The sequence below is a fragment of the Ischnura elegans genome, chromosome 7, assembly GCF_921293095.1.
Source record: "Ischnura elegans chromosome 7, ioIscEleg1.1, whole genome shotgun sequence".
Lineage (NCBI taxonomy): Eukaryota > Metazoa > Arthropoda > Insecta > Odonata > Coenagrionidae > Ischnura > Ischnura elegans.
This window is the reverse complement of record NC_060252.1, coordinates 113,471,687-113,485,800: the sequence shown is the minus strand read 5'-3', so window position 1 is coordinate 113,485,800 and position 14,114 is coordinate 113,471,687. Positions and strand designations below refer to the sequence as shown.

Below are 14,114 nucleotides of genomic sequence, written 5' to 3'. Positions count from 1 at the left end.
AAAATAAATTTGTACGTGCTTTTGAAATTCCCACCTTGTGAGGGAGTGAGTTATGCAGCTTGGCCCCTTTGTGTTAGGGTCCATTTGAATTTAATGTAGAAGATCTTTGCTCAACATGTATATCCATCTTAGATCTCGTGTTATATTGGTGAATGTCACAATTTAACTCGTACATACTCATATTCCTTTTCACAAGCAAAATAGTTTCATATACGTACAGAGCAGGAAGAGGTATGATTTGAGATTTACAGAAATAAAACTAATACTTACTAAAAACAACCTTGAGGTTTGTGTTTTCTAATAAAATGAAGATGATTTGCCAAATTTGGTTAAATCTATGAATGAAGGGGCAAAAACAAGATCAATTTTGAGTGTAATGACCCACACAAATGGCTGTGTTTGAATTTTACTGATGATCCAGGTTTAATCAATTTATTTTACCACCATGGTGTAGAAATTTGCATCAGTTGTTTTCAGTTTGAAAAAATATCTAATAAATAGGCCTGTAACAAGTAGTTAGTTTTATATTAAGTAGTTAATTTGTGGTAATAGCTTGGTACTGCATTGATACCATGGGCTGAATTTATCACTCAAGTGTTTCCTCCATTTGCAATAGGATGCGAAGAAGAGGCGAAAACCTCCAGAATTTGAGGGAGTCGTTATGAAAGATCTGGTATGTTGGCTTCTCAGCAAGATAGGATCACTTGGTTACTCTTGCAGAAAGGAGTGCATGAGACTTTTCCTCAGCCTGGCTCCCTGTGTTCAAGGTAATGTGGTGATTTGAATTGACGTGTGCCTTGTTTTTTTAATGGTGGTTGCTAAGTGGGCGAAGCTCCTTATTCTTTTGGAAAAGTGGGAAATACCTTAGCCCTAAATTTAGCATTTACAATCTCATTTTTATCCTTGTGTGTAACATTTACTAAGCCTTTATCTTCATGATGTCTCCATGTTCATGTCTCCATGAGTTTACACGCGGTGAAACCCAGGAACATGGAGACATCATCTAGACAACGCCGCGGAAAACTACGCATCAACCTTTATCTTCATCTTACTCACAGTGGTCACACATTTTTAGTCATAACTATTGCCTCTTTTTCCCTTAAACTCAGCTTTTGAGCCTCAAACTAATCTGGTGCAAAGGAAATTAAGATAGTATTTTTTAATTCCTGAAAATTGCATTAGTTCCGGCTTGGAATCAAAATCTTTTGTGCATGTTATTATATTGTGGGAGGACATCCTGTTTAAATTTTATCTTAAGGCAAAGAGAAACTTTTTTTTTGTTTTACTCACGATCCCCTCTTTACAATACTTTGCTGCCTACTAAAATAAAAATAGAAAGCTATTGATGTGTGATGAGTTCTAGCGAAAAGTGCCTTTCACTGATGTCATTATTTTCATAGGATACTCTGGGCCAGAATATTTCATCAGCAAAGTGATTGAGGATGATGGGGTACACAGAATCATTGGTATCTGTGAAGCAGCAATTCATTTGGAAAGATTTCCCTATTGGTTATCCTCTGTTGGCACACAAAAAGAAAAATGCTCGAGGGAAGATATTTTATCTTTGTTGGATTGGTTCTCTTCACTCTCAACTTCACTGCAGTGCTATGTATGGATTTTTGAGAATAATTTGCTGCAGCCCACCCAAATATTTTTTGAGGATGGTCGTCAAAAGATATTCAGTTGTGTTTCAGAATTTTTGTCTTCACATGAGAAGTTCAACAACAAAATTTTGGATGGTCTGTCTGAGCTATCTGTTCCTTTAATAAGTGTTTTGCGAGAAGGTGAAGGAGAAAAGTGTTGTGGGACATCAGTGTGTGGTGTTTCTACGTTTGTTTTCAAATTTTTGTGCTGCCTGCACCGTGGCTCAACAACTAATGAGTTTGTGAAGAGTGTGTTTAGTAGATTGTGGACTTCAAGCTTGTGGAATTTGGTGGCAAAGTTGATTTTCGAGCCTTGCTTGAAAGATTGTGATAAGGGAAATGGAGAAATTTTATCAAAAGTTTTAAAAAATTTGTTTGAAGTCTTAGCAAGTCTTCCAGTTGCGTCAAGTGGAGCCTTCTTCAAAGCCTTGGACTCTAAAATTCAACGGATAAATATCTGTGAATTGGAAGAAATACAAGCTGTATTAACTGGTGATAAATTGTTCATGTATATGGACTTAGTTGAGAGTCTTCTTTTCCTGCAAGAATGTTCCCCAAGCAGTGGAGTTATAAAGGTAATTCGATGGGTGCTATAATCTTGAAAATTGATTCATGATTTCCCAATTTTGTGAACTAAGACGCTATTTCTCATTATTGAAATGCTTTCAAGTACAGTGAGTCCTCTTTTAATGTCACTTACCGTTCCTGAAAAATATGATGATAAACGAAATGATTAAAACATAATATCCCGTAAGAAACAATGTAAAAATTGAATATCGTCTCCTAGACCTCACAATTCCTAAAAAATGTGAAAAAAATTTTAAATTCCTAAAAAATGTGAAAATTGTGAAAAAATTTTAGCTGGCATAAATACGAGTTCCTGTGTCCATCAACGACAATAGCAGCAGTGACGTAAATCCTTCTCCATTTTTGTATCTTCCTGCATTTGCTTTTCGGCTTCGCTATGGTGGTCGCATGGCGAGCGTTGCTTGGGCATCATCATCGCTGAAACATCATCACAGTTACAGGAACCAAATTTATTGTGAACACGGTGAGAAAAGTGATGACAAAAATTCCGAGTTCTACACGGAAAAATTCCTTGAAATCACTTTTTAGGTTCCTGAAAACCATTATGTCAAGTAAAACCTTGTGCTTCTACCTAAGAATTCATTTAGCAGAAAATTTGCTAAAACCATAATCGCAATTAACAGTAAACACACTGTTTTACAATTTGTATAGACTGACTGTATTACCGCCCACAAAACGAACAACCTGCAATGCCTGCCGCTTCACCTTTTTTCTCGCGTGAAATTTAAAAGACTTGACGTTATCACAAAGCGAAGGTGTGATAAACATATATTGTGTGTATTGAATAACGATCTCAAAATTTTCGTGAAGCTATTGCGAAATTACCGTATTTCTCTGAATATAGTCCCTAATTTTGAGGCTTGAGTTTCAGGAAAAAATTAAAGAAACGGGTTTGAATATAGTCCCCCCCTTTAATTTTACCATGGGCATTTTTGGAAAAAAGGGGGGACTATATTCAGACATGTACGGTACATTAAACGGGGTGACGTAGAACGAGGACTCACTGTACGTTAAATATTCTGTTTTAGATTGTAGGAAATATTCTTAGCATATGTTTTATTCTTTGAAATTATCCAAAACTTTAAGTCTTTTTTTTTTTAATTACATGAATGTGTTGTTTTTTTATAACATCTGTGAATTCATCGATCACTTTCATTCATATCTTTTAGTGGTCTTATATGAACAAGTTGGATGGAAACCGCCTGCTGCAGTGTATATTTGAGGCTCTCTTTACCCGTGGGAATTCTGATATTGTATGTGAACCTCTAAATCACACTAAATTAAAATACCTGGAATCTTTGTTGAGGCTCTCGTTGAGAGAAGATGGAAAGGTATGTATGTGTGGACTTGATTATATTTTGCCAAGAACATGGTTCATTTCAACCATCCCAGATGTTCGTTCTCCCTTGTTCCATTCACGATAATACAGTAAACTTTTGATTATACCCTGTCATTGGGGCCAAAAAGTGGCTCTCTGTGATATCAAATTTTGTAATTTTTAGAATTCTATTTGTAGAAAATGTTTACTTTTGATTCTCTAAATTCTTTTGTCTTTTGGAAATAATTTTAAACAATTGTGGATATCATCTGTGAAGGAATTCTTCGATGAATACGTATTTCAGTGCAAATTGCGCAAAAAATCCAGGATCCAGGTCATGGAGTATGATTTTTTCTCTGTGGATTTTTTGCACAATTTGTGCATTGTGGGTGTCTCGTGTTAAGTTATCACTGTGGCTAGTCCCAGTACACTTAAACTAATTTTTCAGTGCATTTCAAGCATAATTTATTACAAAATACTAGACATAGGTCGAATAGCAGATTTCTCAAACTCAAATATCGAATTAAAATATTAAATCATAGCTCAAATATTCAAGTATCTCAAAAATCGAATACTAGAATTGCACGTAGCATAGTAAATGTTATTCATCTATTTCACTTGATGAATGTATAAATAAAGAGGTATATATTGTGACGGAACGCTCCCGTGAGCCATGCACCGTCGAACTGAGATTATTATCCGAGTTCTTAATTTTTCGTAGGTTCTGGGGCTCGCGGTCAAGATGGGGACTCGCGGCATTAAACGCAATGGCACAGCAAGGGGATGAATGACCTCGCACACAGCGAATGACTGTCATACAAAAATTTATTAGAGAAAAATAAACGAACACTTCTGTCCTTAAACGCTAATGAGGGATGGAATAGTGATGCTGAATTGGGCGAGACATCAATGATACACTTGCAGAAATAAAAATGAAGCAAATATGCCATACACAAAAAGAAAGAGAAATCTTATATCTAATAAATGAGGGATGAGATGATTGTTGGGGTAAATGAACAAAAATGGACAAAAATAACACTGTATACTCTCAGAGATTGCTACGACACGGGCACTCGAAATCTTGCTGCACTTCAAAGGCAATTATGAGTAATGTTCGTCGTTCTACTATCAAATGTTACATGCTCCACGTTCTGTTCAATCAAAAATGAGTCTGACGTCAACCAGAAGGGATGACGAGAACGGGAGAATCGTGATACAATTAAAAAATGGTCTTCAGACCGAGAAAGAGAGACGTGAGTTTGTGTCAGAAGCCACATGAGTATTAGGATGACACACGTGCACACTGGGGGACTTTCTTCGTACAGGGCGCGTGGGCTGGCTGGAGCGGGGGAGGGATCGGGATTATTTCCCCGTCCCGGGAGAGGGTTTAGAGTACTTAAGTGTCAAAGACGGCGGGTCCGAATCCTGGCCGCCGGGTCACGATGCGTCGATCGCGGGGAACCACCTCCCGCAAATCCTTGGACGATGTCGTGATGTCCTGACGAAAAAGCAAGGACACTTTTCTCGTGTCTCACTGTACTCCACGCTTCTCTCTCCGCACGCCCTTCCCCTGGTCGCGTTGCCCGACCTCCGAAATTGCCGTAGCCCTCGTCTGTCGCAGCCCCGTCTTGTCGCCCCACCTTGGCACTGTCACAGCTGACCTCCGTCTCCTCTAGCGGATCAACTGCCGCTTTCTCAGGAATCCAACCAACCCCACATCCCACAATACCGGGCCTTATATACCCTTTACAAAACAAAAGACATGCTAAATTCTAGCAGACAACATAGGAAAAAGAAAAGAAGGTCGCTCATCACCCGCTGTAGCCGCGCGCCAATATGAATCGGGGAGAAGAGCTGGACGCAGAATGCGCCGTGACGAGGCTTTTCGTCACAATATCAAATACATTTTTAAGTAAACTTTTTTATTTTGAACGAATTCCCCACATTGATTGTTGTTGCTTTACATCAGCTATTTTCGGTTGCACTATTCCTAAGGTATCTGTTTTTGTTGGGTGACATTGCTTAGACAGACTTGTCATCTTTAGAGCCAGTTAATTTTTTATCATCTCAACTGTGTTTGAATCTTTAAAAACACTTATTTTTAATTGTGGCGAAAGCGGATAACTGATCTTTTTCCAGAAATTCATACTGACTTTTAATGGAAAACAGAAAATCATTGACTTGTAGATGACAATGCAAAAACTTCTCAGTTTTTAGAAAATTAATAATGCTATTCACAAGGGGGAAAACTTAAGAAACTGTGACTGCACTTCCACAAGCAAGAAATGTTGCTCCTTCGAAAACATCCAGCATATCAATCAATTGCAGGATAGTATTCCACTGTGGTGGAGTGATGTATGCATTATACTTGAGATAGAGGCAGCTAATGTTATGGCTTGCTTCTGTTCCAGAAGACACCTCATCATTTGATAAAGGGAGTTCCATCTTGTGGGTTCATCCTGAATGAGCATAGAATGAGAAGTGGTGAAAATAATTTTTTGAATGTTGGTGTATATGGTATGCGTTCTGCCAGGGGCGTCAAAGGGGCTGCCTGCGTATGCGGTCGTCGAAGTCACCGACAAGACCCTACGTTTTTTAACCATTATTTTAACGAAAATTTAAATTTTTTTCAACTTTGACGCATCATTGCGGAGACGTCGTTCGGCAAAGAAAAACAAAACTCACATCAGGGGAAACCCGCAACCTAATAGTCTTCCAATCTGTGATGATCTTTCTGATGAGTGGAACAGTTCGGGAGCAGTAGCTGAATGCGTGACGGAAGGTACTTCTACTGTCGATTTTTTTCCCGCCATTTCCACTTTTTTTGAGGGTTTTTGAGGGTCGAAATCGGGGGTTTTCAGAGTTTTCCCCGGATCATTTTTGGTACCCCGTGTCAAACGATATCTCGATTCATCCACAAATTTGATGTAGTTCGTCAACTTGCCTAAAATGGCACTGCATGCACTAAACGACTGGAGTCCTCTATGCAGTTTCCTAATCATCTACAAATGACATGAGTGCAACAATGTTTGGCGCCAAATTCAAGTATTTGAGGTATTCGAGATTGTACTTTAAGCATAATTATTGGAGATCTCGATTAATGAATACTTTCTGGTATTCGAGGTATTCTAGTGTTTGCGAATAATAATCGTACATGTCTACAGAATACATATTCGTCCTTGTATTCTGTAGGGCGTGCAGTTTAATACCTGCAAGCTCCGCTCTGTCGAAATTTCCATCGAATTTCAAAATGCGAGCAAATCGTACATTGTCCTCTGTAACACAATAATTTCAATTTTATAACCAAGGCTCAAGGTACAAAATATAGCTACTATCAGCATAACATAAGTTGAATGCTTGAAGATGTAATTTTTTTGCTGTGGAATTTATCCAGAGCTCAATGACGTCATAGTGAAGAAAAATGTGTCGAATAATCATGCGAATGGCTAAACCTATGCATCTTACCATGCAAAATATTTAAATTTCAATGACCTATTCATTTGTATTTTTTTTAGAACAAATAAATGCTCTTCCCTCCTCCCAATGGTAAAAATCTATTATTTCATGAAATCTGTTGTGGTGAAAGCCCGGGCAGTCTATGCTAATGGCACCTAAAGTAAACTCAAGAAATATAGATGTAGGTTTCTGTTAATTTTCATATCGATTGATGCTAGTAATACGATTTCTAAGTACATAATACTGTAAAGAAGAGAGGGGCTCTTAGACAAAAAGTAAGGTCTCCAATGACACCAATTCCGAACACGAGCTGCTAAGCAAAATTTGAGTACAGCATTGCATTCCTTGGTTCCTACGCAAAAATTTATAACCACTCACTTCACCATAGGTCACTCAGTCACTGTGTAGCAGTCGTTAAGGATGAAGCTCCCTCTTAGCGTGCCTGCCTGGTGTGAACTACGCTAAGTCATTTGATTTTTGAAAGTGAAAAAGTTTTCTTCAATAGAAATTTGTCACAAGTTAGTGGAAGTATATGACGAGAAGTGTATGGGCATCAAAAACGTGCGGAAATGGTGTTGATGGATGGGAAAACTTCCATGAAGAGCAGTGGTTGAGGGGGCTTGAGGTTGCCGGAATCAACTGCGGTTCGAATTGACGAGTGCACTGTAACCGAAAAATAACCCTTCATGAGATAAAAGAAGTTCTTAATGAAGGGAATGGCAACTTCTCCACGCAGAATATTGTGTCGGAGGTCCTCTGCAATAACATGTCAGGTGGGTCCCTAAGCAGCCCACCAATGAACACAAGAAAAAGTGCGGCCACATGTGTCACATCAAACGATCTCCATACTCAATGAATTTGGCTGGGATATCACCGACCACAATCCTTACAGCCCAAAAATTGCCCCGAGGTACTATCACCTTTTTTCCGCTTTCAAAATCCTCCTTGGGGGACAGAGATTCAAGTCAGACGAGGGAATGCAAGATGCAGTCGACAGTTGGCTGCGAGACGTGGTGGGAGAGTGGTACGATGCCGGTATTAAAATGCTGGTTAAAAGGATACAAAAAGTAATTGATAATCAAGGCGTCTATGCAGAAAAATATCAAAATGCTCGGCCTTTCGAATGATATACGCAAAGTTGAGAATAAATTTATTTTCCATTTTTTTTAAAATAGGAGACCTTCACTTTTCAATACCCCCATAGCAATCAGAAGGATCAATCCATAAATTTGGCTATGAAATAAAGGCTATGATGCCACTGCATCCTCACATCCAACACATTCCCTGAATTCCATAAGAATTGACAAAATGCACGTTGCCACAAATTATTGTGGGGAACAGGTTTTTCTTTTCACTTTTTGTATCCATCCTTTCTCTGATTGGGAACTTGCTACTGTTGCCAAATGAATCATGCAATTGTCGCGTTAAGGGAAAGAGTTTGTGAAACAAACAGAAGGAATGAATGGACGGAGGGGTGTGTGGCTGGCTTTGGATGCCTAGAGGTATTGCTAAATAAGAGATTGGAATCTTAGATTGGGATGAAAGGAGGAAGTTGAAAGGGCTGAAAAATATGTATAGGACATAAATAGTCTGGCAGTCCACATTGCTCTGAATTTTCTCAGGAATGGATAGGATGATAAGGAGAACTTACTTTTTATTTGGTGGAAGTACTATCTTGCTTTCATCCTCTTCATCAATGATGTTGCTAATGGTACCAGGCACCGGTTCCTCAAACAACACTTCTGATGTTGCATCCTTGCAAGACAATGTGGTCATTTATTGATACATGGTTCCTTGAGGTAATGGGCATTGATGCTCTGGTAAATTCCACTAGCTACAACAGTAGACAAAATCGACAGCAATGTACCTAATTTTTCTTCAAGAAAACTTTACGTAATCTTTAATAATTTTAATTTTCTCATTTGGAATTCTCTTCTTCTAAAAGCTAGGCTTTCGCCGTTAAAATTAATAATTGCACTAACACAGTCTTTGGGGTGTAGCTGCATCAAGTCGTCACTCTTCACATTACATCACACACTCCTCTTCTTTTTATTTTAGGTTGTGAGGGCCCTGGGTCATGAAATTATAAATATGTACATTCCCAACTAAAACAATACTGAGCTTTTATCATGCTCCTTAGCATGCTCCTTTTGCACTCTCTAGAATGGAAGGAACTGAAGCCCAGCGCTCTCTTTCTCTTAAATTAGTTTGGGACCATTCTGTATGAGTCAGTGCCTCCAGAGAAAATAAACACGAAGCAGCCTACCTACCTACCTACCACACACAGCACAAACTGAGATAGCTCAAATAGTGCCTCAACTAGTTCTCAATGCGAGAATTATTCAAATTCCTGCTGGGAGAACTTCAAATTCATGTCGCCTCTACTATGGCGGACTCTTACTAGGAAAATGATTTCATGTTTATCTTTTTACATGATTGTTATAACCACCTTATAATGCCTCTTCATTATTACTAGAGAATGTTCCCCAACCCTCCTTTGCATCTGTGATAAAGTTCAAATACAGTAAACTCTCGATTATACGAAGCAGGATTTTACGAAGTTTTCGATTATACGAAGTGATATTGCGGTCCCGGCGAAAAGCCTATGCTAAATAGATGGTGCTATTCGATTATACGAAATGTTTTGAATTTACGAATCTTGGATCGGTCCCCAGGAGCGAAAGGCATTCTTTTATACGAACTATGGTAAAATGTTTGTCAATAAAACTAGTTACGCTGGTGTAAGTAGCTAAAAAAAGTCAGCTCTTCCAACTGTGGTTCATCAAAAGTGTGAAATCGTAAATGATAGTGCAACTTTGGAGAGAAAGGGCTGGCCTAAAAACTCACGGTGGGAATTTAGGGGAATTAGGAGTTCAGTAAAAACATCGTGACTGACATAATGCCCCTATTTACGTGCCTATTCGTGAACATCGCATGTACAATACTTCGTAGTTTAACATGTCAGGAAGGTCGCGTGGGGTATTTCGTACACCCCTAATTAACCCTTTGCACTGCTGTGAACGTACGTGGTACGTTCGCAAGGCAGGCTGCTGTGAACGTACTTCGAAGACTACTTGACTACTTTTCGCCAAAGCACTTCGAAGGGTCCCTAATCCGGGACCCATTCCTCGACGAGCTCACCCTCACTGGCCCCTCTCTTCGACCCTCCGAGCCTTTCTCCCCAAAAGTGACCGCTCTGACTGCATTTTGAAAATCTATCAATCAATGCCATCATCAAAAAATAATTGTTTGCATCGCACTCCTGCCAATCAGGCATTCAAGTACATCTCTGAACCGTGTTTCTGCGATGAGAAATAACGATTTTGTTAACTTTGCTAAAATGGGCAAGTTAATAAAATTGTCATTTTTCATCGCAGAAACACGGTTCAAAGACGTACTTTATTTCCTCCACTACAATCGCAAATTGCTGGAAATCGGCCGGATTCCCTTTGATAGCGCATCATGAGGATGTTCTCGAGGTTGGTAATTGATACAACTAGCCTACTAGTAATTCTACTGCTATAATGTCACGGCTATGGTTGTTTCGTTACGTTATACCTTCAGGAAGCTGCAGCGGATAAAATCGCAGAGGAGATTAGAGGCATAAAAGATGATTTTGAAAAATTCTTGGAAAAAGCAGGAAGAGCACAGCGCGCAACATCAAACGATTATATTGCCCTTGACGATGATCTCCGGGCTTGCGACAATGGGACGCCAGTACCCGCGTCGGAAGAAGCAGTGGCCGGGACTAGTCAAAATAGCAGTGACGACGAAGATGAATGTGAGGAAGTAATTTCAGCAAATAAAAAAGAAGTATACGCTGCCCTCCAAACATTAAGATATTTTGACCTGGGTAACGAGTTAGGTCCCCAATTTCATTCCCATTTATGCCAGTGAGAAACCATGGTGGAAGCGGAGATGGAGAAGGGCAAAAAGAAAAGAAAAAAATAACGGATTTTTCTGGGTAATATCTTTTCGTGTATATATTAGCCTTCCTGAATAAACAACTTAAATATCTTAAGCATTGGGCTCTATTTACCACCAACTTAATTTTCAGGCCACTCGTAATGAAGACGCTCTTCTAACTCTAACCATGAACTTTCTTCTCACGCACCTCCCCGTTCTCCCATGCCGAGAGATCTTTCTTTCCAAAGTCTTTGTTTACTTCCTCCCATGGCCTTCTGCTGATCTTGCTGACACCCGCTTACGCATCCCAAACCCCTCCTTCCCCAGCATTTCACATTCACTCCCTCCCTAAGGTGACGGAGCCCGAGTGCGTCGCAAAAAAATATGGCCCCCAAACGTGGACTGAGGCAGAGCTGAAGGCCATTTCCCCACCCTTCTTTCTCCTGCCCCTTCACCCCTCGTTATGCTGACCACACTTCTTTCCTCAGGCAATCCCATCCCACTCTTATTCACCCCACCCACTGGGAACATTCTCCAAACTGTGGGGAATGGCATGGTTCATCTTTACCGGCAACGGTGGTAAGTTTTTAACTAGAGACAGGTTGAAGAAGTATCTTCCACTATCGGGAAAATGGTGCCGTGCTTATTATTGTCTCTCTTCTTCTCTGCTGGCTTTTCAATTGAAATTGTTTTCTTTGCTCTTTCCACACTATATTTATTTACGATTATGGCGTGACTATTTTTTAGTGCTAAAGTTAAGAAAATCTTTTCTATATGTCAATGATCCTTTACATGACTTTCAATACGGCGGAGAAAGGAAAACGAAAACTAAATGAGGTGATGGTACAGGTTTTTGCGTGTCATTTTTGGGAATAACGCAAGTGAACCAATACTTCACACACGTTGAGAAATGATGAAACGTCTCTTGTAGGAAAACTATCAATGGGGATAATAACGTTTCTCTCGTTATTTCTCCGATAATGGAAGATGTCTCTCCTGTCGTTTTCTGGTTGGAACCCTGCTCCTGTCGGCATAAAATATGAGAGAAATACTATATGAACATAGCACTTCACACCCGGTATGAAGAATATGGTCCTGATGAAGAATAAAGTCTTTCGTAGCAACGTCTTCAAAGATGATGGAGCACAGTATCCGGACGGAGAACTCAAACAGAATTTACTTCAAATATTTGCCAGAAGATATCCTACGTAATTTATGATCGTAACTAAATATCAATGAAAATAACTAATAGAAAAGATAGCACATTCAGCTGAAAATACGGGGTGACTCGAAATATTAACTTACGAAGGTTATTTTGGAAATGAGTTAAGGCCCTCGTTTTTCTTTTTTTTTTCGTCACTGAGCGATAGAGGGCGACATAAATGGCGGTTAGGCCGGCTGCCGCTAAAATTCCGTGGGTACTGGAAACAAATATCTATCTTATGCGTACTTAATAGTTGTTATTTGCTTCTAACTACAAATTTATAACATTAAATTCTTATAATAAACTTTGCAATTCATTATTTGATTACGTTTTCTAAACTGGTCGGGAATTTCTTAAGCGATTGTTGATATTGAAGTATGTACAAGAAATGGGAAATTTATCGTGGTATAATTATTTAACGATCTTTCTCAGCATAAATCGATAAAAAAAAGCCTTTTCTATAAATTATACCGAGAATAACCACCGAAAACATTTAAATAAGACCACTAAAGACAAAAAATGGCGGAAGAAACAAAAGCGAACATTTTTTCGTGACTTATGAAAAAGGTTTGAAATTACGAAACTCGATTTTACGAAGTGCCAATTTTCCGGTCCCCCTGACTTCGTAAAATCAAGAGTTTACTGTATGAGTAGAGATGTGCGAATGGTATCTGCGAATACTCTAATACTAGAAAGTATTCGATATTCGAGATCTCGAATAATTATACTAAAGGTATGCTCTCGAATACCTTGAATACTTTGAATTTCGTGCCATACACTGTTGCACACACGTCGTTGTTAGTTGACTCAGAAAAATGTAGAGAACTCTGGTCGTTTAGTGCATGCAGCGCTGTTATAGGCATGTTGACGTACTACATCAAATTTGCGGATTAGAGCGGTGAAAAGACTTCGACGTGGGGAACCGAAAATGATCGGGTGAAAAAATCCTAAAATCCCCGGTTTCACCCACCAGGAGAACCTTAGTGCCGTGGGATAGTAACTACGTAGCACAATTCCCAAGACCCGCTACCCCCTTCATCCATCAGCCCTCGATCCCTCCTCCAACACTTTCCTTTCTGGAGGTCAACCGCTGCATGAGTCATATATTGGCCCAAAATGTGTCTAACAATGACTTTTGGCAATTGATATTACACCTTTATTGGATCGAAATATTAGTAATGAGCGTGTAATTTAAAAAAGAATAACACCAAACCAAGGTATTTATGACTTTATTTAAGCATTTTACGCGAGGAAATAAATGTCAAAATACAACGGAGATAGCATTCTGGCATTACTCGATATCCTCGCGACTGAGCTTCTCAGAAGTTGATGCAGTATTTTTTTCCGAGAACATATGTCAGGTTAAAATTTATGAGTGGTGCTATAAATCTTTATTGTTACAGTCGCAGACGAAGGGATATTTTCTCAGGACGTGTGGTATCTTCCTGCTACCAATTGGAATACATTTGCTATCTCGTGACAACTTCTAAAGATGGACTGAAAATAATTGAAGAAGAAGGAAATCTGGTGGAGAAGTGCATGTATTTTGCAAAACACCTAGGATTATCCGATAGCACTTGACAGCAGGAGTGGGGGTAAAGCGAGCTACCTGCTGAAAATAAGAAGTTGGATGAAGTCGAGTATCAGATGGGCGTGTCGCTGAAATGGCGTTTGGTAGATAAGAATGTATACATCAGACAGAAATCCATCGTAGCAGTGTAAATGCCGAGACAGCATGTAATCATTTTTTCGCGAGGTGGTGTGTCCCCTTAGAATATTTGAAAGAGATGTTAGTTGAGTCAACTATAAGCCCAAATTGTTTCCATAAAATTAAAATGTTCCATTAATCAGCTAAATTCCTGTCTAAATCCTTTAAAGGAAATCACAATTACCTGCCAAAATCTTGGGTTTCCTGCTGCATAGGCAACCTAGTCAAACATTCCCGCATTCATCGTTTATTAATAATAATAATAATAATATTTAATAATAATTATTTATT

At 39.1% G+C, this 14,114-nt stretch overlaps 1 protein-coding gene across 1 annotated transcript in view; it reads left to right on the top strand.

Annotated features, from left to right (window-relative positions):
* The window catches only part of LOC124162866 (DNA-dependent protein kinase catalytic subunit-like), a 299,017-nt gene that overhangs the window by 93,329 nt on the left and 191,574 nt on the right, over positions 1-14,114 (top strand). Inside the window, exons 20-22 of the mRNA XM_046539551.1 lie at positions 617-767; positions 1,401-2,218; positions 3,401-3,562. Coding sequence (XP_046395507.1) covers positions 617-767; positions 1,401-2,218; positions 3,401-3,562 — 1,131 coding nt within the window. The remainder of the gene's footprint in view (positions 1-616; positions 768-1,400; positions 2,219-3,400; positions 3,563-14,114) is intronic.